The sequence below is a fragment of the Chenopodium album genome, chromosome 15 (genome assembly GCF_948465745.1).
Source record: "Chenopodium album chromosome 15, dcCheAlbu1.1, whole genome shotgun sequence".
Taxonomy (NCBI): domain Eukaryota; kingdom Viridiplantae; phylum Streptophyta; class Magnoliopsida; order Caryophyllales; family Amaranthaceae; genus Chenopodium; species Chenopodium album.
This window is the reverse complement of record NC_137848.1, coordinates 47,445,780-47,465,988: the sequence shown is the minus strand read 5'-3', so window position 1 is coordinate 47,465,988 and position 20,209 is coordinate 47,445,780. Positions and strand designations below refer to the sequence as shown.

The window sequence follows — 20,209 nt, the reverse complement described above, 5'->3', positions numbered from 1 at the left end:
GGTGGTTTCGCGTCTGGGTTTGGATGGTGGTGGGGTTGGTCGTAGCTGTTAGGTGGTGGCTAGGGGAAGGGAGGGGCTGGTCGTAAACGGGCAGGGGAAGGGAGGGGCTGGTCGGAAACGGGGAGGGAGAGGGATGGGGTGGTCCGAATCGGGGAGGGAGAGGGAAGGGCTGGTCGGAAACGGGGAGGGAGAGGGAGGGGGTGGTCGGAATCGGGGAGGGAGAGGGATGGGGTGGTCCGAATCGGGGAGGGAGAGGGAAGGGGTGGTCGGAATCGGGGAGGGAGAGGGAAGGGGTGGTCGGAATCGGGGAGGGAGAGGGAAGGGGTGGTCGGAATCGGGGAGGGAGAGGGAAGGGCTGGTCGGAAACGGGGAGGGAGAGGGAGGGGGTGGTCAGAATCGGGGAGGGAGAGGGATGGGGTGGTCTGAATCGGGGAGGGAGAGGGAAGGGCTGGTCGGAATCGGGGAGGGAGAGGGATGGGGTGGTCCGAATCGGGGAGGGAGAGGGAAGGGGTGGTCGGAATCGGGGAGGGAGAGGGAAGGGCTGGTCGGAAACGGGGAGGGAGAGGGAGGGGGTGGTCGGAATCGGAGATGGTGGCCGGAATTGGGTAGGGGAGGTGGGGCTGCCGGATTTAATTTTTTTTTTTTTTATTTTTTTTTGTTTTTAATTTTTTTTTTTGTTTTTTTTTATTTTTTTTAAAACTTACCCAATAATATAGCGACACGTGTGCAAAGTAGGCCCCACTAATGGATTTATGGACGGAATCCGTTAGTTGGAGGTGATTGGTGGTAAAACTGATGTTTTATTTTTTTATGAGGTGGTAAAGTAAATCTTTTTTTTATGGAGGTGGTAAATTCGACAAAGTCGTTATTGGAAGGTGGTAAAAATCAAAATATCCAACCTTCCATTTTTCCATATCTTTTCATTTTTCCACCCTTCCAGGTTTAATTTCAATATCACCCAAAACAATGGCTAATTCAAATTTTTCCTTAGTCATTGTTTTGGTAAGTGGGCTAACCATGGCTCATATATGTTTAGCCACATCTTTATTTGATTGGAAACTTCAATATCTTGCGCCAACCAATGTGGCTCGTCTTGCAGCATTGCAACCCCCTTTAGTTTGGAACGAAACTCTTGTAACCTTTGCTAGATCATATGCTAAAGAGAGGGCCGTAGATTGCAAATTGCAACACTCAAATAACCCAATATATGGTGAGAATATTGCAATGATTCCTGGTGAATTAAGCCCAACTGAAGCCGTGGATTTGTGGGCCGGTGAAAAGCCTAATTATGATCATGGCACTAATAATTGCAAAGAAATGTGTGGGCATTACACACAAATTGTTTGGAAAGATACACAAAGTGTTGGGTGTGCCAAAGAAAGATGTCAAAATAGAGGCACTTTTATTACTTGCAATTATTATCCTCCTGGAAATGTTATAGGACAAAGACCTTTTTAAGCATTTTTTGGTAGGAAAATTTGATGTGTTAGGGCTATTTTTTATAATTATTCCTCATATTGGTTAAACATTTTTGTGTACGTGAATATAAGTTGTACGTGTAATGTATTGACACAACATTCCATATTCAGCCTTGCATTTGAGGCATAAAATATGCAACGAACTTGACTAATTTTTTGTTACAACGTTTTGCCTTTGTCGATATATAGTCTAACATAGAACCTTGATGGTTTAAAAAAATTATTATTGCACTATTTCAATCTTTTGAAGATTGGAAAAAATTGAATAAGTCATTTCATCTCATACCTCCGTTTCAAATTATGTTCAACAAAGTAAAACTTTCCTATTTTAGTAAAATTTTGTGTAAAACTACTTGACTACCCTTATTTTAAAAAACTACAATATGCTTAACACACTACTAATATATGTGCAGTGGGAAAGGTGCGCACATTACATACTATTTATTTTGAACTTATCAACGTTATAATATGTTTCTGAAAACATTAGCCTTTCTATTAGGGTTTGGTTGATTAAATATGTTAATATTGTATATTTGGAAAGTTTATTTTGTTAGGAGTTTTAGGCAAGTTAGGTATTCTATTGTATTGATATTAATCACAAAGGCTAAACCGTTTTCTCCAATATTTCTTGAGTTTAACATGAACTATACATAAAGTCTGGAGAACACAACTTAATTTTAAAGATGAAGTTAATTATCAGGCAGGTATTTTTGATGGAAATCTTGCTTATCATTTGTAGCATTGAAGGTGGTTTAAAATCATAGGAGCACTTGCAAAATAAATCATGCATGTGCAACATTTGCATAAATATGAAGTTTTTCGATCCTTTAATATATCATTGAAAAATCTTAAAAATTAACATTTTGCATGTCAAAAAAATTATATAGTGAATAATTACTAAATAAATGTTAACAGAATTATATAACAAACTAGATCATGTCACACACACACACACACACAAAAAAAAAAAAAAAATCATAAAAATTAAAATTTTGCATCAAAAAAAAAATTGTATAGTGGATATTTACTAAATAAATGTTAACAGAATTATATAACAAACTAGATAAAAATATGGTTTCAAAAAAAAAAAAAAAAAAAAAAAAAACATAAAGATAAAGATAAGCTTAGATTGCCACGAGGGATTGAGTTACTAACCCAAGTTTAATTGCAAATTGTTCTGTTATAAAAATGGAATCTGTCATTATCAACTCACATTGTACAACATAAGCTCAACCAACTTAATTTCCAATTGTTACCAATCTACTATACATATCACACAACATACAAGCTCAATTAACTTAATTTCCAATTGTTACTCTATATGTATATGTCACACAAGCTCAACCAACTTAGTTACCAATTGTTAGATTTGTTACTATATATATCACACACTAAGTAGGGTATTAGGGTTACGAGTTACAACCTGTCATCTACTGAAAATAGTAAGTACAATAAATTTGTAGCATAAAAATTGCTTTCCGCGAAATCTACCTCCTAAAGAAAAAATGGGTACAACAAATAAACTTGATCATTTTCCAGGGAAAGTAACCCCATACGTTATAACTTGTTGGTTACTAGCAGCTTGTGGAGGCCTCATGTTTGGTTATGATATCGGCATTTCAGGTAAAACTAGTAAAATTTTATAGATTGTTACTTTGTTTGAGTTATTTCTAGTGAAATCTTGAATACGAATGAATAAATGTATGACCTTTAGTTTAATAGAGTATTTAAGTAATTGCTAATAATATGTAGACTTTGTCAAATTGGTAGGTAAATTTTGTATAAGATGGGTAAAATTAAGATTAGTAAATAGTAATCGATCGATTGGATCACTTGTATGTTACGTGTTACAGAGTATCATGTTATTTTTACATGTTATGTTTCTAATTTTTTGTGTAATCCTTTGTCGAGTTTTCAGATGGGTAGACTTATGCCACAAATAAGTATAACATGTGCATTCTTTTTACAATTAATGTGAATTTTAATTAGTTAATAGCTGGTAAATAAGAAATCTAATTTTTTTTTTTATCACTAGTAACATACTGATTAATCTTGGATATAACAGTAATTAAGTGTAAATTGATTATTTATTTCTATATAAATATTATAAATGCAGGTGGAGTGACAGGAATGGATGATTTCTTGAAAGAATTCTTCCCAAAAGTGTACCAAAGAAAGCAACATGCTCATGAAAACAACTACTGTAAATTTGATAATCAATATCTTCAGTTGTTCACATCATCTTTGTATTTATCAGCACTTGTTTCAAGTTTTCTGGCATCAAAAGTTTGCTCACTTAAAGGGAGAAAGCCTACCATTTTGATTTCTGCTGTGTTTTTCTTGGTGGGTTCTGCATTCACTGCACTATCTCAGCGTCTTTGGATGGTCATCATTGGCCGGGTTTTCATGGGCGTTGGCGTCGGATTTGGTAATGAGGTGAGTTTAATTACATTCGATCAATATACTGTCGATGGCAGCTAGTTTAGTTGGTAAAATATTGAGCTTTATTCTGTACAAGACAATATGGCGTCCATTAAATCCGGTTTATGAGAATTTGGTAATGAGGTGAGGTTAATTACATTTGATGAATATATTTGGTAATGAGGTGAGGTTAATTACATTTGATGAATATGTTGTCTGTCTTGTCGATGTCAGCTAGCTTAGTTGGTAAAATATTGAGCCATATTCCGTACATGACAATATGACAAGCATTGAATCTAGTTTACATCATTGTCCTTTGTGACTTGGACGTCGATAATCTAATATTGAGTACGATTTTGGTAATTGTACAGGCAGTGCCTTTGTTTTTATCCGAAATAGCGCCAATGCAACACAGAGGAGCAGTAAACATTCTCTTCCAACTTCTAGTCACAGTTGGTATACTTGTTGCTAACCTTGTTAACTTTGCAACCTTAAGATTACATCCTATAGGATGGAGAATATCCCTTGGATTAGCAGTAATTCCCGCTGTTCTACTGCTGATTGGCGGGATCATCATCACCGAAACTCCTACGAGCTTAATCGAGAGAGACCGGGTTGATGAAGGCCGGAAAGTGCTAAGGAAAATAAGGGGGGTCGACGAAGTTGAGGCCGAGCTTGAACAGATAAGGGAGGCATGTGATCAGGCTAAGTTAGTGAAGCACCCTTACAAGGAATTAAGGAAGAAGCAGAGTGTACCGCCTCTTGTTATTGGGATTCTGATGCAAGTTTTTCAACAAATGACTGGGATTAATGCAGTCATGTTTTATGCTCCTATTTTGTTTCAAACTGTTGGGTTTAAGAGTAATGGATCACTTCTTTCTGCTGTGATTATTGGCCTTGTTAATGTGTTTAGTACCTTGGTTTCGGTTTATGGAGTCGACAAGTTTGGAAGAAGGATATTGCTACTTCAAGCTTGTGTTCAAATGTTTGTTAGTCAGGTATTTTATTATTCTCAACACTTTTATTTATTTCCTTTGCCTAGTTATAATTCACTTGTTTCACAACTTTTTCCTAACAGCTATTATAACAACTACTTTTGCCGAACATAGTCAGAGTTAAGCCTAATTTGCGTGCATCACTTATTGTTATGCTTTCTTATTTATTTGATTATAACTTGTTTTTACATGTCCTAAACTGGTTTTCTGTTGAAGAGAACAGGGCCTTAGTACATTCGATACTAACAAAATCAATTGGTCCTGTTTGGATGCAGACTGCAATAGGAATAATACTGATACTGAAGTTAACAGACACCAACACATTGCCAAAGGGACCAGCAGTTCTAGTAGTGATACTAACATGCTTGTTTGTGATGTCCTTTGCATGGTCATGGGGGCCTCTAGGGTGGCTTATACCAAGCGAAACCTTCCCTATTGAGACCAGGACAGCAGGCTTCGCGTTTGCTGTGAGTTCCAACATGTTGTTCAACTTCCTGATTGCTCAAGCCTTTTTATCAATGCTTTGTCACATGAGAGCTTACATCTTCCTCTTCTTCTCCGGGTGGATTGTTGTCATGGGCTTCTTCGTCTTGTTCCTATTGCCTGAGACTAAAGGTGTCCCAATCAATGCTGTTGCTGATCGAGTTTGGAAGAAGCATCCTGTGTGGAAGAAATTCATGGATGAAGATCCTAAGCAGGAAAATGGAGCCTAAATAATTTGAGTCCTTAATGTAAAAAATTTTAACATTGCAGCTTAAAATACATCATTTTTTCTTGGAGTTGAAAGATTGCTAAATTTTGTACTTTGTATTAAAGATTTCAAAAATCCTTATTAGTCATATTTTCTAATCATCACTTCCTAGAGTAGATGGTACTTAGACTATATTCTATTCTTTTGTAAAACTTCTTTACGTCTCAACATAAAAAGGGGACTTTCTTTGTGCTATGCAGAGCCCTATTTTAACAAGTGATAGTAAAGTGCTTTAGGAATATATTTAAGATTAGAAATTCTAACCATCAAGAAAATGATGAATTGCCAATCATTGTGCACATTGGATTGTCTACTTGTACTATGTTGTCTAAGTTAAATAAATAATAATAAAAAAAAACTTATAAGTAGAGGTGGCAAATGAGTCGTTCGGATTGGGTCAACATAATTTGGACATATGTATGCCTATGATCAGCAATGAGTCATTAATTCATATCTAATTATACGTGTAATCTTCATAAATATATATATTTTTAGTTAGCCAAATCAATCAATATTCTTTTTCGAGTTGGAACCGATCTAAATTTGTTTTGGGTTGAGCAATTTTGAAAAGTAAGAAACATGTTTGCTCTACCAAATCTACTGTCAATGAACTCTCTTAAATCTATCATGGTGCAGGATATAGGAAAGAGAAAGACTAAGAAGTCCTGTGTATTGGTCATACATTGCATTCCATGGACTTAGCAAGGTAACATACCTTATTAATCCTCTAAATTTGATTAGAAAAAATCAAGGGAAAGTAGAAGAATAGTAAGAGTACCTCTTAAATTGCTACATGGAGTGTACCCTTTCTATGCTATTCAGGCGCTGTCTGGCTTGCACCACACGACTAGATACACAATATAACCACTCTTTTGCTCATTTGGTTGGGTCGCACAATCAGTTGTACAATAGAAATTGCGGGTGTTTACATGACGAAATCATCTTGCTTGTACACAAAGATCAAAATATATGCTCGGAGTGAAAAACAACCAGAAAAATAAAATAACAAATGGCTTTTTCATCAATGCTCAGCAAATGTACAGTAAGTTCTATTCATAATATACATACAAAAAAAAATTGATGTCAACACCAATAAAATGATTTTTAGAAAATGTTTCCTTTATACACAATGCGGAAACTTTCAGCAGATACAGATGAGACTGTAAAGCTGTACTTGAAATCTACTCTGACCAAAAAAACTCCAGGAGATACAACCTGTTTGCCATATCCCATTGGAACAAAATTGGATATAACCCAAAACAAAATTTATAAAAAAATTTAATTAAAGAATACAATGAATTTTTGGGATTCTAGGACTGACTATTCAAGCTGCTTCAGGAGTAGCTGATCGAATTTTTAGCTACTTCGTGCGCAGAACGCCTGCCATATGTGAGACAGACCAAGATGTCAATACCAATTCCAGAAACTATATATATACTGCTCCCTTAGAACATTTCGACCGCCTCTAGTTTATTGATAATCAACAACCAGCAGCTTTCAAGAAGTTGTCATAAGGGCTTGATGTGGGAAGCTTATAATGCTGTGGTTGTAAATTGTATTCAGCAGCACATAGCATGGGTACTGGACTCACAGCTGGTAATACGTTGATTGCAGGAGCCATTAAGTTATCATCTTCGAAAGGATTTCCCGTCTGCAACATTTTTCAACTCAGACTAAGAAAAAAAGAATTACCAAACAAACACTTTTTTTTTCTTTTTTTTTTTGGTAAAACCAAGAAAACACTTCTATTGACTCAGATTGCCAAATTCAACACCAAAAAGCCCTAATCCCACGAGCAGCCAAATAATTTAAGTGTTAAAAAATGGATTATCCCTCCTTCCCTTCTTGTTCACCAGTTCCTTTTTAGGGTGTCTCAAATTGTTTGTGTTCGTGGGTCATTTATGCTGTATCAAAAAATTCTTCATATGCAAATATCAAACAATGCAACAATTGACATCTCAAGACTAGATGAATCTTAATACCTGTGAAGGAGATGTAGTCCTGTTTGGTTCAAGATCAGCATGTTGGACACAGAAGTTGATTAAGCTTTCTTGTCGTTGGACTGTCATCAAATGGGACATCTTCTGCTGCTTACCCATCATAAGAGCTTCACAGTGGCTGGCCATTTCCTTGTAAGGCAAATCAGGGGCGGTTGAGACAGAAAATCTTCCAACTTGGTGAGCTGAGTCCAGGACCTGTAGGAAAAGTAGACAACCCCGTCATTTATAAAATATATAATGAACATTGCATAATCACACAAGAATAGAGCTTAATACAGAATAATAGGTGAAGAACCCAAAGAGAACAAACGATATCAGAAAAGACAGCTCTCATTGCAAAGAATGCAATTGAAATTGATCTTAAGCTTCTGAATTTTCACTAACAAGTTGTTATTCTTTGTATAAAGTTATTGATAAATAATATTTCTACCCCCCCCCCCCCTCCCACCTGAAATGACTTGGCTAGCACGATCATGAGTGAGGATAATCACCCTTGTTCACCCTGCTAGTGAAACTTGAATGACCCTTTCACACTTAATGACACAACAAGAAACTACAAACATGAACACAACAAGAAACTACAAACATGAACACAACATAAATCCCACACACACACACACACACACACAAAAAAAAAAAAAAAAAAGAATACGTGAAAACCAATCTAAACATGTGAAGCAAAGCTTTCAATAACCTCTAAGTGCAAGCCCAAGGAATGATCCAAATACTCACCACATCATTCACAACAGTATGTTATACAAGTGGATACTAATATGCATAGAAATGATACAAGAAATTTCAGCTGCAAAATGTTATAATTACTGAGCTCCATGCCTTAATCTATGTCAATCTATATCTTTTGAAAAGCCTAGTCACAGTGATCTTGAAAAAACTTTTTAGTAGAAAGAGGGAGCAACTTACTGATTCTAGAAGTTGGTTGACACTCAAGAGACTGCCATTCTCTAAGGTCAATAATAACTCTTGCTTAGGCTTCTTATCAAGCAAAGAATCATCATCAATTGTAAAGAGTGGAATAATCTGAACAAGCAAAAACAATAATAAATTAGTTCTAAGGTTAATAGCAAAAGCTGTATCTGTGTTTAGCAAATAATTACAATCCAACTGTGCACATTTATTACTTCATCGTGGCAAACACTTTGTCGAGGATCCAGTTCGTATATTTTGGACGGGTTATCAAACATCTGGGCTCCAAGAGGACACACATCATCTGGCAAAAATTCACTAAGCAATTGCTCCCTTACAGTGCATATTTCAGCCTGAACAAAGGAGAAACAAGTTATAAGTATGCTGCAAAAAATAGCAAAAAGTTTCAATGGCATACAAAGTTCAAGATTTTTCATATGTTATCTTTCATCTTGACAATTAACTTACATCTTTAATCTTTTCAAGACTTCTAATGATCTCAGCAGCAAAGGATTCCCTGGTTTGATCCTCTGTGATAATAATTTCAGATAGAAATCTTGAAGCAGAAATATCATCCTCTTTGCACCCAAATCCTATAGTGGCATTCTTATTAACAGCCTGCAATTTGCTATCTCCAACCAAAGACAAAAATGGATCAACCTGAAAAGGATAAAAAGCACATCAAACACTTCCATATAAAGGCAAAGAAATGAGAGCTAAGACAAATCATTCTACTACTATGACATACCATTTTTTTGTTTAGTGTTGCTTTCGCACAAGAGACAAGAGACTGGATATCATAAGCTTTTGCTGAAAAAATTATCATTACTGTGGCCAAGGTGAAGAGTGATCGACGACGCGACGGTGGCAGAGGCCCTATATCACAAATGCAAAATATCAGGTGTGTATAAAATCCCTTCCATATTCTCTTCCCAGCCTCCACTCCCCTTCGCGCCTCTCTCTCTCTCTCTCTCTCAAAAATCTACGTCAAATCCTAAGTTGTATCAGCTAAATAAAAAAAGGTATTGAATTCTCAGAAGCATATAATAAAAAATTTATACCTCCTTCTGCAAGAGAAATGCCTCTCAAGGAAAATGAAAGCTGAAAACTTCGAACAAGTGCCTCTTGGCTAGAGCTCTACAACTCAGACAAGATTAAACAGCAGCTTCAGAACAAAAGCAATATAATAAAAAGCTTAAAAAACTAGAAACACGAAATTATTTTGTTATCATTGAGAACAGGAGCGATGTGCTCGACACTCAAATCAGCATGTAATAAGAGTTAAGGAAAATTTAAACAAATTGCTAGAAGAAATAAATACTCCTATAAAAAGCTTCTCTTCTCTGAATACAAAAAAACTATTGAAGGTCTAATACTTGCAATTATGGGTAAAAGGAAAAAGTGTATTGATTGAAGAGAACTATGAATTAGCAAATCACCTTGGCACGAGAAAACAGCAAAACCAGGCTGTATGTATGTGCAATTGCCTCAAAGTTTTCTGGTGTATTTTCAGGAGAGATCGATTGCGCCCAAATTGAAGACAAAAGGAGGATGATTTGTCTACTACTCAGCCTGAGCGAACTTCCTCCCTATATTAGTAAAATAAAACAATTATCATATATAAATACAATCAACTAAGTTTCATATATAATTATTCTGCCTTTTTGAAAACTATATTTAAGAGAAACTATCTTGCAAGCAGCTAAACAAGTTCCTCGGGTATAATTCAATACTTTAGTACAAAAAAGCATGATAAAAGTGGAAAGATTTCACTGACAGAACCTACCACTTCCTTGTTTAAACTGTTCGGAGAACCCTCCTCTATGGGTACATGCACTAGGTTCTTAATACTAGATGCTCGACTGTAGGATGACTTCAGTCTATTGAACATCCCGACATTTATGTTTCCCCCTTCAAAAGAAATGTTCTCTTTGCTTCCTGATCTTTCCTTACGTAATTTCTCAAACAGGGCAGCTGAGGATGAAAACACCGAGACAGTTCTAGAAAGTGACCTCGGAACATGAGCACCTTTCCCGGACATAGGCGCAGCTGAATATTGACGAGGAGCCACTGAAGATGGCACAAGAACGACAGAAAATATACGATGAGACATAATCCTAGTTTCATGATCTCGGTGGACCATTGCTGGGAGCAATTGGTGAAATAGAGCCTCTGGAAATGCCTACAGAAATGAGAAAAGTATTGAAATTGGAATTTGGAGATTGAAGGTAGACAAAATAATCTACGTAGTAAAAAAAAAAAAAAAAAACAACGACGAACTAAATCAACAGCATGAAAACCAGTAAATTCTCTTGCCTTGTTCTGATATGATACATTTGGTAAGGAAGCTACAATTTGTGCAGTCCGGAACACAGCTGCAATTGTGGTCCTGGCTATAACAGTGATACTAGAAATATTTTCTAGCATGCCAGCCATTATATCAAGAATAGGACCTGCATCTCCAACCTGTTGACAAAATTTAAGACCTCAAATTCCTCAGAAAAGAAACAAATACTGATGTTCAGTAGAAAAACCGTTAGAATTCAAAAAATAAGGGAATGATACCTTGTGGGCTAGCTGCGTGAGACACTCATCCACTAACTCTTTGAACCTTCTATTAAATTTGATAACCTCAGTACCAAGGTTGGAATCATCAACTGAGCTGTGAATACTTCTGCGCAAATGTCTCATAACATCACTTACCGCACCAAGCAAAGAAACAGAAGGCTCAACCTCAGCTTGCTCAGCCAGGGTGGTGGTCACCTCCACAATGTCCAGCTGCATCTCAAGCTGTTTGAGTACATTTTTATGATCCAGATGCTTCACCAGTATTGACAATAAAAAGTGTGAACTATGACCTGGGAAAATGGTTCCATTAAGGAGGTTGTAATCAATCCATCACCTCAAGGGCTCAAGGTGACTAGAAAAAGGAAGAAAAATATTTCAACTATAATTAAGATCCAAGAATACCATTTACCTAAGGTTTCCATAACTGCCTGCATATCTGTCAAAACAGGACAAGCAACCCCATGTGTCAGAGACCACAAATTTCCATTGTCAAAATACCGGAACAAAGATTCCAAAACACGTCTTGTGGTGGTGGCTTCCTTGCCTAGCTTAGCCATGTTATGCAGGCAAACCCTGGACCAAAAACCAGGGTTCTTGGCAACCTCCCTGCAGAAGGATTAAGATAGCATGTAAATGACAGTTACCACCATAAGAAAGACTAGAAAATCAGGGGAATTTGTGCACAATAATTACTCTGCCACATTTAATTCGCCCTTAGAATTTATGATTCCCCCCCAAGTAGGAATCCTTGACATATCAAGTGAAGCAATGACATGACCCTCGTCATTCTGCACTTCTTGCACCCATCTACCGTTAGATCCCTGCTTGTCAGTATCGTCTGCTGTATTCTGCTGAGTGGCATAGTTTTCCAAGACTACTGATACAACCTGTTTAGAAAGAAAGGATATGTTTTACAAAAAGTATTGCTAATACAACCATCCATATTGCTGGTAATGCATGTCGGAAAAATCAAGCCGGGACGGGTATTCCAGACATAACCCGATGACCAGTGTAACAGCATAAGTATACAAAATATAAATAGAAATGTTCTCTGCATTCCTTAGGGAGGCGTAAGTCACAAGTATCAGAAATAAAATACCTAGGGTAATGCAAGAATTAGGTTAAACTAAAAATTGAGAACAATTAAAGAAAAATTACACCAACAGCCCAACTTGGGGAGAGGGGGGGGGTGTTCTACCTAAAGAAGCCACGCACTCCCACGTGACTTATAACATGTTAAAAAAAGGGTAAGTTAAAAGGAAGTGGTAATGGCCAAAGGGGAAGATGAAGGAGAGAGAAGCAAAATGCCCTCAAAAGTTGAATGTTTGACAGGTAATAGACCTAACAGGTTAAATTGGACTGCTTTAGGAAGACACTCTCAAAGTTAGGACTGTTTCTAATTAATCGATAGTAGGGATTGAATATGTCAGTTATTCCTATTTTAAACAGCTGAAAAAAATAATTTTGTAATTAATATTGCAGTCAAATGCTGGTGATAGTGGGTAATATGCAACCATACACTAGAGCAGGCAAGGAAGTTTTAACACAGTAAAAAAAGCACTAATCAAACAATTTCATAAATGACCTAAAGAGTTCAAACAACATCTAATCAAGGCAAAGGTATCCATTCATTCAGTTTGCACCATCTTGTGTATCCAGTAACATAGGGAATCCCAGGCTTCAAGCTTAAAGCAAAGTACAGGTTCCTTTTCTACCTTCAGTTTCACAAAGGCATTTACTACCAGAAGCTATGGACATGTCCAAAATATACACTAGAAATCATGAGAGATGAAAGCCATTAGGCAACGAGAAAAATCACTGAGCATTGAAATATACATAACATATATATCTCTTAAATAACTTATAGCTATCACAGCATTCAAATTACTTGTAATTAAAAGGGTAAAAGTCAAAATAAAATAGGCAACAAGACCAAAAGACCAGAAGGTTAAATGAGCACAAGAATAAATTAGTATCTGCTTACATTATCAAACTCAGCTAGCATATGGGAATGTTCTCCCATGAACCAGATCTGCAAAAATCACAAGCATGCAATTTAGAACCATCATAGAAGAAGCAATATTATTGTCCCTTTATCAGAAAAATAACCAAAGAGCTAGATCAACAGTTGTAACTGAAAATATCATCATAAGCAGGTGAAATAATCATTAAATAAAATAAAATAATAAATGCTATCACCATAGAAGAAAGAGTTTGCAGTCCAGATGCTCGAAGACGAAATCCCCTCTCATCTTCCCCAATTTCTTGGGCTAGCAGACACAGTTTGGGAATAAAGTCTTCTAAGTTAAAGATGTAAGTCCCATCCTTCTGAAACACAAGAACCAACAAAAATGGAGCAAGCATCAAAATGAAGCTTTACATAGAGAAGTTTAATGAAAAAAATGTAGCTAGCATCAAAAAAATGAATGAAAATCTTACTGGTATATATCATAAAGGATTTCAAAGAATTCAGGTGATTGGTGAACAACAAGCACCTAGCAATACAGTCAAGATTTATTGTACACACCTGATTATTTACAAACACAAAAAGAGCTTGGCATCCTATAACTCGCAATTCATCTTGTCCTGTTTGATCCAGCAAAATGTGCATGATGCTTAGCAAACTGCTCGCAAACAAAGGCCTGGAAAGTATGAAAGGAAAAGGAACACTGAGGGTGGGGATAGTAAAAATAACCTTAATCAACACGACATCCATCTTTTACAAGTTTCTTTTAAGACAAATTCTTCTATTCAGCCTATACTAGTGAAAAATAGTTATTTTCCTCAATTCTCAATGTGAAGTTGAATAATGAAAGTTAATTAAACATGAGAAAATAAATTGTATGCCAAAAAAGTATTCCAAAAATAGGATGATATGCATCCCTGCTTTAAATCATAAGAAGAGGCTCATGATGAGGTATCAAAAAAATAAAAAAAAAATTCACAGTTTACTTAAATTTTTGAAAAAACTTACTACAATCATATTCATGAGTAAACACCCAATTTGCCTATATGACATGATCGCCAACTGGCAATGGTCCTTAGTGCCAGTTGAGAGAAAGAGACAGAGGGAGAGAGATACAGACTTCGGTAAAATACCAAGCATTCAAATTCTCATTAACCGTTAGTAGATACATCAAGCATTAGAATTCTTTGTAGTGCAATTGACATACAAACCAAAGAAATTAGACAACTTACATTTGATCTTTACAAGTAACCAATAATCTTCGGTAAATACACATGACAGTTTTCACAGCATTGAAATTCTGGTTTCGCAATTCCTTGTAACACCGCTGCTCAAGATTATTGGTGATCTGACAAACAGAATACAGACTACAGTGAAACATCAACAAAACAATGCAATTCTTCAATAACACAAGACATCAGCTATAATTAAATAGATTAAAGGGATGGGAAAGTGATTAAAAATGTCAAACCTATGGTATTCAACAAGGCTAAAATGGTATGTGTAGTAGTATATTACAGAAATGAGGAGACTTAAGCGAACAAAATTCTTTCACAGCAGCTCAAATAATTGAGAAGATTTTCTCAGGCTCTCAACATAACACAAAGAAAAAACTAGGTCACAAAGAGGACCACATGTCTCCAACATATACAATCATAAGTGTCAAAAACTAATGCTATGTCAAATCAAACCCTCAGTCTCACATCAGGGAGTTCTTATTTTTTTCAGGAGTGGGGGAGGGGATCTGCTAATAAAACAGACAAAGAAACTAAAATCAAAACTAAGCTCCTCCACCTAACCATCATGTTGGCCGTATATATAATTAGCAAACTATCTTGATGAAGACTTTATAGGATACTGATAAGCTAAATTGTATAGGTCTCAGAATTGGTAGGCTACCCGCATTACTATATCTAACTGTTGTTGAATATGGCCCCAATAGACAACTAGAACACTAAAAGTAGCAGAAATCATGGCCTTTCAAGCACAACCCAGGTACACATAGGAGGGGGAGGAGGGAAGAGAAATTTTCCTGAAAGTACCTTTGGGACACGCAGGGGATTTTTTGCAGCATAATCACAGAGCTTTCCAATCATCCGATCATTAGGTTCTTCATCCTGTCAAAAGAAGTATGGTTAGCAGTCAGAATACTAAAGAAAGATTTAGAAGAGCAGAAAGCACATGATTACAAATGTTTCTATTATCAGATAAACAAAAGACAGAAATGATATAACTAAAAGAATGGAGCAAATAGTTGAACAGTTCAAAGGAATTGCAAGTGCATGAAAGAAACAAATAGCCGTGATCACGCTAAAAACCTGTTCAAAGAAAGCATCAAGAAGATCATTTGACCAAAAAAGATTAAAACATGAGGTCATCTAGGTTGTATACCAATTCTCTAACTGAGAGATATAAGGATTGTGAGTGTGCAGTGAGAAAAGATGTAGAGATTGAGAAAAATAGATAGACATAGAAACAAGGCAAGATAATTTATGAATATGGGACACAATTTAACGTGGAAAAAATCCTCAAATAGAGGCAAAAACCTCACGGATGACAAGCCCTTGAAAATCTACTATATAAAAAAATTGGAGAGTACTAAAACTCTATAGTATTAGGGGTGAGTAATACACTTGCAGCTCTCACTATTAAAAGAACAAACTCACTAGGGTGTCATACAAAAACTACAAAGAGAAATAATGAATTGAGAGATTGTGTATAAGGAGCACTCGAGGAGTGTGGTTTGAGGATTTTAGCCTAGGAAAATTTATGGATTATATAGGCGGATTGCTTCCTGTATGTTTCCCAACATCTCAAATTTATAGTAAAGTTAGTTGACAAAATGGTTTCAACTATTGATGTCAGTGAGTTGATCATAAATGTATAGAATCATCTACACAAATACTTTCAAACATAAAGTGCTTTATAGCTATGAAACTTGCCGACGTAAGAGAAATGGTCAGCAGTTCCTCGAATATGTAGTGATTTATGAACCAACCTAAATAGAGAGCAAAATTCTAAATTTTTTCTAGATATAGTAATTAAATGAATTATTATAAGGAACTTGGATCACAATCCAACAAGTAATGCAAAACCCATTCTTGAAAATGTACACATATATGCCACACAATATCTAGCAGCATACTTTTTTTGCACGGTCACCGTGTCAGTTACAGAAGACAAAGTGACCCTCTATTTCAGCTGCAGTTTGTTTAAAAAAATTAAGGGGAAAAAAAAAAGAAATAATTTGCACTCCTTAGCCCTCATAGTCCACCCTATAAGGCACTAAAATATCATGAATAATTACTCATTTATAGTTCTTCTCTAAGCTCTTATAAGGAGTGATAATAGTTGTCTTTTCGCATGAAATTCTCTAGTTGTAGTTAAGATGATAAGCTGCATTGAAGAAGTCAGACTATCAAAAAAATGATAGCTAGGTGACAAGTGACGGGACAGTTGACAGGTGACAGGTACATGCAATCACATTGTGATCATCATTACACATAACACCATTGACCAGTATCAACACAGTTTTACAAATAACATTCTGCTTGAATGCCTTTATCACATAAGTGGGGGCGGCTACAATTTTACAAATAAATGACAAAAAATTACCTTCCTGGATTCCAAGATGCATTTGAGATAACTCGAAAATTCAAATATTAATGACAAAAAAAAGTACAGTGTAAATGTACATGTTTTGGGATAACTAGCTCAAGTATGATTAACAACTACTTTAGCTGCTGTCAAAATTTCTATCAGGGATAACAAGTATCTTGGTTAGCAAACAAGCGTTACAAAAGCTGAATATATATCTTGATGAGTATAAGCACATATAAAATCATAATCAAAGGTCCTGATGAATTACTAACCAAGTGCCATTTTTGAGCTAGCTAAGGATGATAGGCCTTTCACTTTCCCATTTTTGAGCTAGCTGTGGTGGTTCAAACTGATTAGAGAGGATTTAATGATCCATGATTCAATAAGGATGACCACTATGGTATAGGATGGTTCATTGATTGACAAATAGTTCATGATTGAAACGGTGTATGTATTTCATGTATTTGTGCCATAAAAGGTATATATTTTCTGTTTGTTACTTTGTTACAGTGGTAAAAGGGAAATTGTAATTTAGCTTAATCAATGTAATTGGAGCTTCTTGTTTTATTGAAAGGATTTGAACTCATACATGGGTAAAGGCACTAGACACTTTATTTTGGACAATAAATGGTTAAAACTTCATAAAATAGCTGAGACACTAGGACACAATGTTGTCTAATATGAGTTTTAGTAACATATATGTATATGAAATAGGTACAAGTATAGTTATACAGAAAGAGACTTCTTACACCCTAAGTCCTATCGAATGGTGGTCATCAATACACGTCAACATGATCAGTCTGATTTCATGCAAGCTGAGATGAGCTCATTGCATGAGAGTTGCAAACTTGCACCCTAAGACAATGGTGGATTACCAAAACAAAGAGTGACAAGCGAAAGAAAGTAATACCAAATCTCCAACACACAATGATGAATTTTCTTTTAAACAACAAATAAAATAAGAAATTGATTCAGCCTATTTGTACTCATATTTCCAGCTCATACCATCAAGATGAAGAGCTACACACCACTGCGATATATATCAATGTTGAACGTAACAATTTCAGTACAACTTACGCAATAACTCAATTTGTAACAATAAGTACATCTACTGAATTGAAATCAAAGGCCACAGAAAAACAAAAGCTTAAACAATCATATAACGCCATAAGCTAACCTGGGTTTTGGGAAAAATATCGGCAATGAATTTCTTGTACCTCTTCACAGGCTGCCTCGACCTTGTCCGAAGACCGGGGCAGAAGAAACAAAGACTTCCACATGCTGGCAAAACTTGCCTTGATATTACTCCAGATACAACACTCATTTTTTTTTTTTCCAAAATTCAACTATATTAACAGTTTACAAGCTTCAACGAAGGTAAATTGATTGAAAGAAACCCCAAAAAACAAATTCAAAAGAATGTATATTTCTTTCAATCTCTTTGTATAATCAATCAAAAATCATCCAAATTTCCCAGAAAAAATTGCATAAAACCCCCAGAAATCAAATTGGGTAGCTCTTTCTCTCCGGAACCAGCCTACATTCAACAGAATTATGAATCATATCATTAAAATCACAACAATAATTCAATTCCATCATCTAGGTCACATTAAAGTTCATCTATAATTTTCACCAACCATCCAAATTGCATTTAATTGGGAATCATCAATAAAATTAACAATTCTAACAAAATTGGGTCAGAAATGCATTAAATTAATTATTTCTTATGTGGGTCAATATAATTTAGGCTCAAAAAATTGAAAAAAATTTCTCAAAAATGCATTAAATTAAGAATTTCTCATATGGGTCAATATCATTTCTAGCTCAAAAAATATGAAAAAAAATTCCCAAAAAAATTGCAAAAAAAAAATTGAAATTAATCAAAAACAAATAAATAAATTTACCTCTGGATCGTTGCTTGAAGAAGCAGAGAACCGAGGCTTGGAAAACCGTCAAGAGTATTCAAATTTACAGCAAATTACAGGCATTCCTCACCTGCGAAATTTATGATCTCCCTCTCACCATTTTTCCTCTTTTTTTTTTTTTATACAAAATTAAATGAATAAAATCAATTAAATTAAATTAATAAAATTACGCCTAAATTATAAATTTTGGAAAAAAAAAAAGAAAAAGAATAGAAACTTCCTAATTCTTCATTCTCTTTGTTGATATGAAGGCGATCAAAATTTTTCCAACGGTTAGTCTTTTTGTACAGGAAAATTTTGGATTAATTTTTACAAAAAATGCCATTTTTATTTTCAACCGTTGGATTGTATTTTTGTTGTTGTCTTTAGGAATTTTTTTAATGGAAAAGTGGGGTCTTGTTTTTGCAAGGTGGCTAATGTCAATTTAACGACTCCTAATATTGTCGTTTTCATACTCTGGTCAACGTTTCACTTTCATGCTTTTTTTTTTTTTTACCTTCTTTTTTTCGGATGACTTTTCAATGGCTACATAAAAAATGTAATCACTGCAACTACCTTCAATCTCAACTGTTTAAATATTAATGATAAATCTTGTCCATTCATATATTTAGTTTCTAAATTATAATTTTTAAAACTGCTTTATTTTGGGAAAAAAAAAATCTTGATTGTCGCTGCCATTGATGAATTTCGTATTCAACCTTCAACCTAAATCTTCATTAAATAACTATGGAAGAACAATAAACATGAATAAGGATTAATTTATAACAAAACAATCAATGAAAAACTGCCAACTAATAACCTTGAAAAAAGGAATACAATTTTATACATCGGATAGTTTAATATATACGAAGTACAGTATATGGAAATTGGATAGGATCAATTATATTCTATTATTCTTTCACTTGATGGATTTCATATTAAGTGGATCATTTGATTCATCATACAGTACTTTGCAGCAAATTGCAGCTAACATTAATGGAAGCTTTCGTACTCCAGTTTTTTTATTATTATTATTTTTTTTTTTTTCGACAACAACAAAGCAAGAAAACATACTAAACATTAAAGCTAGTTAAGTGAACCCTACAACTATTAGCAATAACATGAGCCATAGCCACCTGCTCTCTCCCTACTTTCCAAATCAGACATGTAGCAAACCTTACTCCTATACGTAGGAGTTCTCGAATCGTCCACATTAGCCTCATCTCTCGCCTTTTTGGTTGCTGCAGTAAATTGACCAAAGCTAAGGAGTCGGTGTACAGAATTATATGTTGATACCCTTTCGCCTCTGCCCACTTTAGAGCATCTACACATGCCATTACCTCCGCATGTAAAGAGGAGTGTGCTTTGCCATAACTACCACCCCCTGGCACAAAAATTAACTGGTCTTCAGAGAACGCCCATCCCATTCCTGCATTCCTAGTCCGCTTTTGCCAAGAACCATCAACCACAATAGTCACCTCCAATCTAAAATCTGTTGGGTGATTAATGTTTTCTTGTCTCCTCCCAATGTTAACTCTTTCAAAGCCTGGAGGCGCCCCATTGTTACTCCTATGCATCAAATTGTCACTCTCCCAATCATCC

The 20,209-nt window shown here is 35.5% G+C and overlaps 2 protein-coding genes and 1 pseudogene across 2 annotated transcripts; 2 read left to right on the top strand and 1 right to left on the bottom strand.

The window, feature by feature from the left end:
- The first annotated feature begins 368 nt into the window (after window positions 1-368).
- Window positions 369-1,458, top strand: LOC145582376 (pathogenesis-related protein 1 pseudogene; annotated as a pseudogene).
- Window positions 1,459-2,983: 1,525 nt separating this feature from the next.
- Window positions 2,984-5,607, top strand: LOC145581309 (sugar transport protein 8-like). The gene is made up of 4 exons (XM_081638335.1): window positions 2,984-3,101; window positions 3,595-3,914; window positions 4,271-4,897; window positions 5,170-5,607. The coding sequence occupies exons 1-4, from the start codon at window positions 2,984-2,986 to the stop codon at window positions 5,605-5,607; spliced, it is 1,503 nt and encodes a 500-aa protein (XP_081494461.1).
- Window positions 5,608-6,643: 1,036 nt separating this feature from the next.
- On the bottom strand, window positions 6,644-18,908 carry LOC145583229 (protein SEMI-ROLLED LEAF 2-like). Its single transcript, XM_081640417.1, has 20 exons — window positions 18,608-18,908; window positions 17,881-18,240; window positions 15,146-15,220; window positions 14,336-14,451; window positions 13,665-13,779; window positions 13,337-13,465; window positions 13,122-13,169; window positions 11,831-12,024; window positions 11,547-11,743; window positions 11,135-11,427; window positions 10,886-11,035; window positions 10,356-10,751; window positions 10,009-10,158; window positions 9,631-9,706; window positions 9,318-9,445; window positions 9,038-9,229; window positions 8,785-8,922; window positions 8,567-8,683; window positions 7,628-7,840; window positions 6,644-7,296 (listed from the first exon to the last, which is right to left on the bottom strand). Exons 2-20 carry the CDS (start codon window positions 18,025-18,027, stop codon window positions 7,126-7,128), a joined length of 3,045 nt encoding a protein of 1,014 aa, XP_081496543.1. The 5' UTR covers window positions 18,028-18,240; window positions 18,608-18,908; the 3' UTR covers window positions 6,644-7,125.
- Window positions 18,909-20,209: the final 1,301 nt, after the last annotated feature.

Excerpts from the sequence above, each read along its gene's own strand:
- LOC145581309 (XM_081638335.1), top strand. The coding sequence starts at position 2,984 with ATGGGTACAACAAATAAACTTGATCATTTTCCAGGGAAAGTAACCCCA. Across the intron at positions 3,102-3,594 it reads TTATGATATCGGCATTTCAG|GTGGAGTGACAGGAATGGAT; the intron begins GTAAAACTAGTA and ends TTATAAATGCAG. Across the intron at positions 3,915-4,270 it reads GCGTCGGATTTGGTAATGAG|GCAGTGCCTTTGTTTTTATC; the intron begins GTGAGTTTAATT and ends GTAATTGTACAG.
- LOC145583229 (XM_081640417.1), bottom strand. The coding sequence starts at position 18,027 with ATGAGTGTTGTATCTGGAGTAATATCAAGGCAAGTTTTGCCAGCATGT. Across the intron at positions 14,452-15,145 it reads ATCCCCTGCGTGTCCCAAAG|ATCACCAATAATCTTGAGCA; the intron begins GTACTTTCAGGA and ends TCTGTTTGTCAG. Across the intron at positions 7,297-7,627 it reads GGACTACATCTCCTTCACAG|ACGGGAAATCCTTTCGAAGA; the intron begins GTATTAAGATTC and ends AAAATGTTGCAG.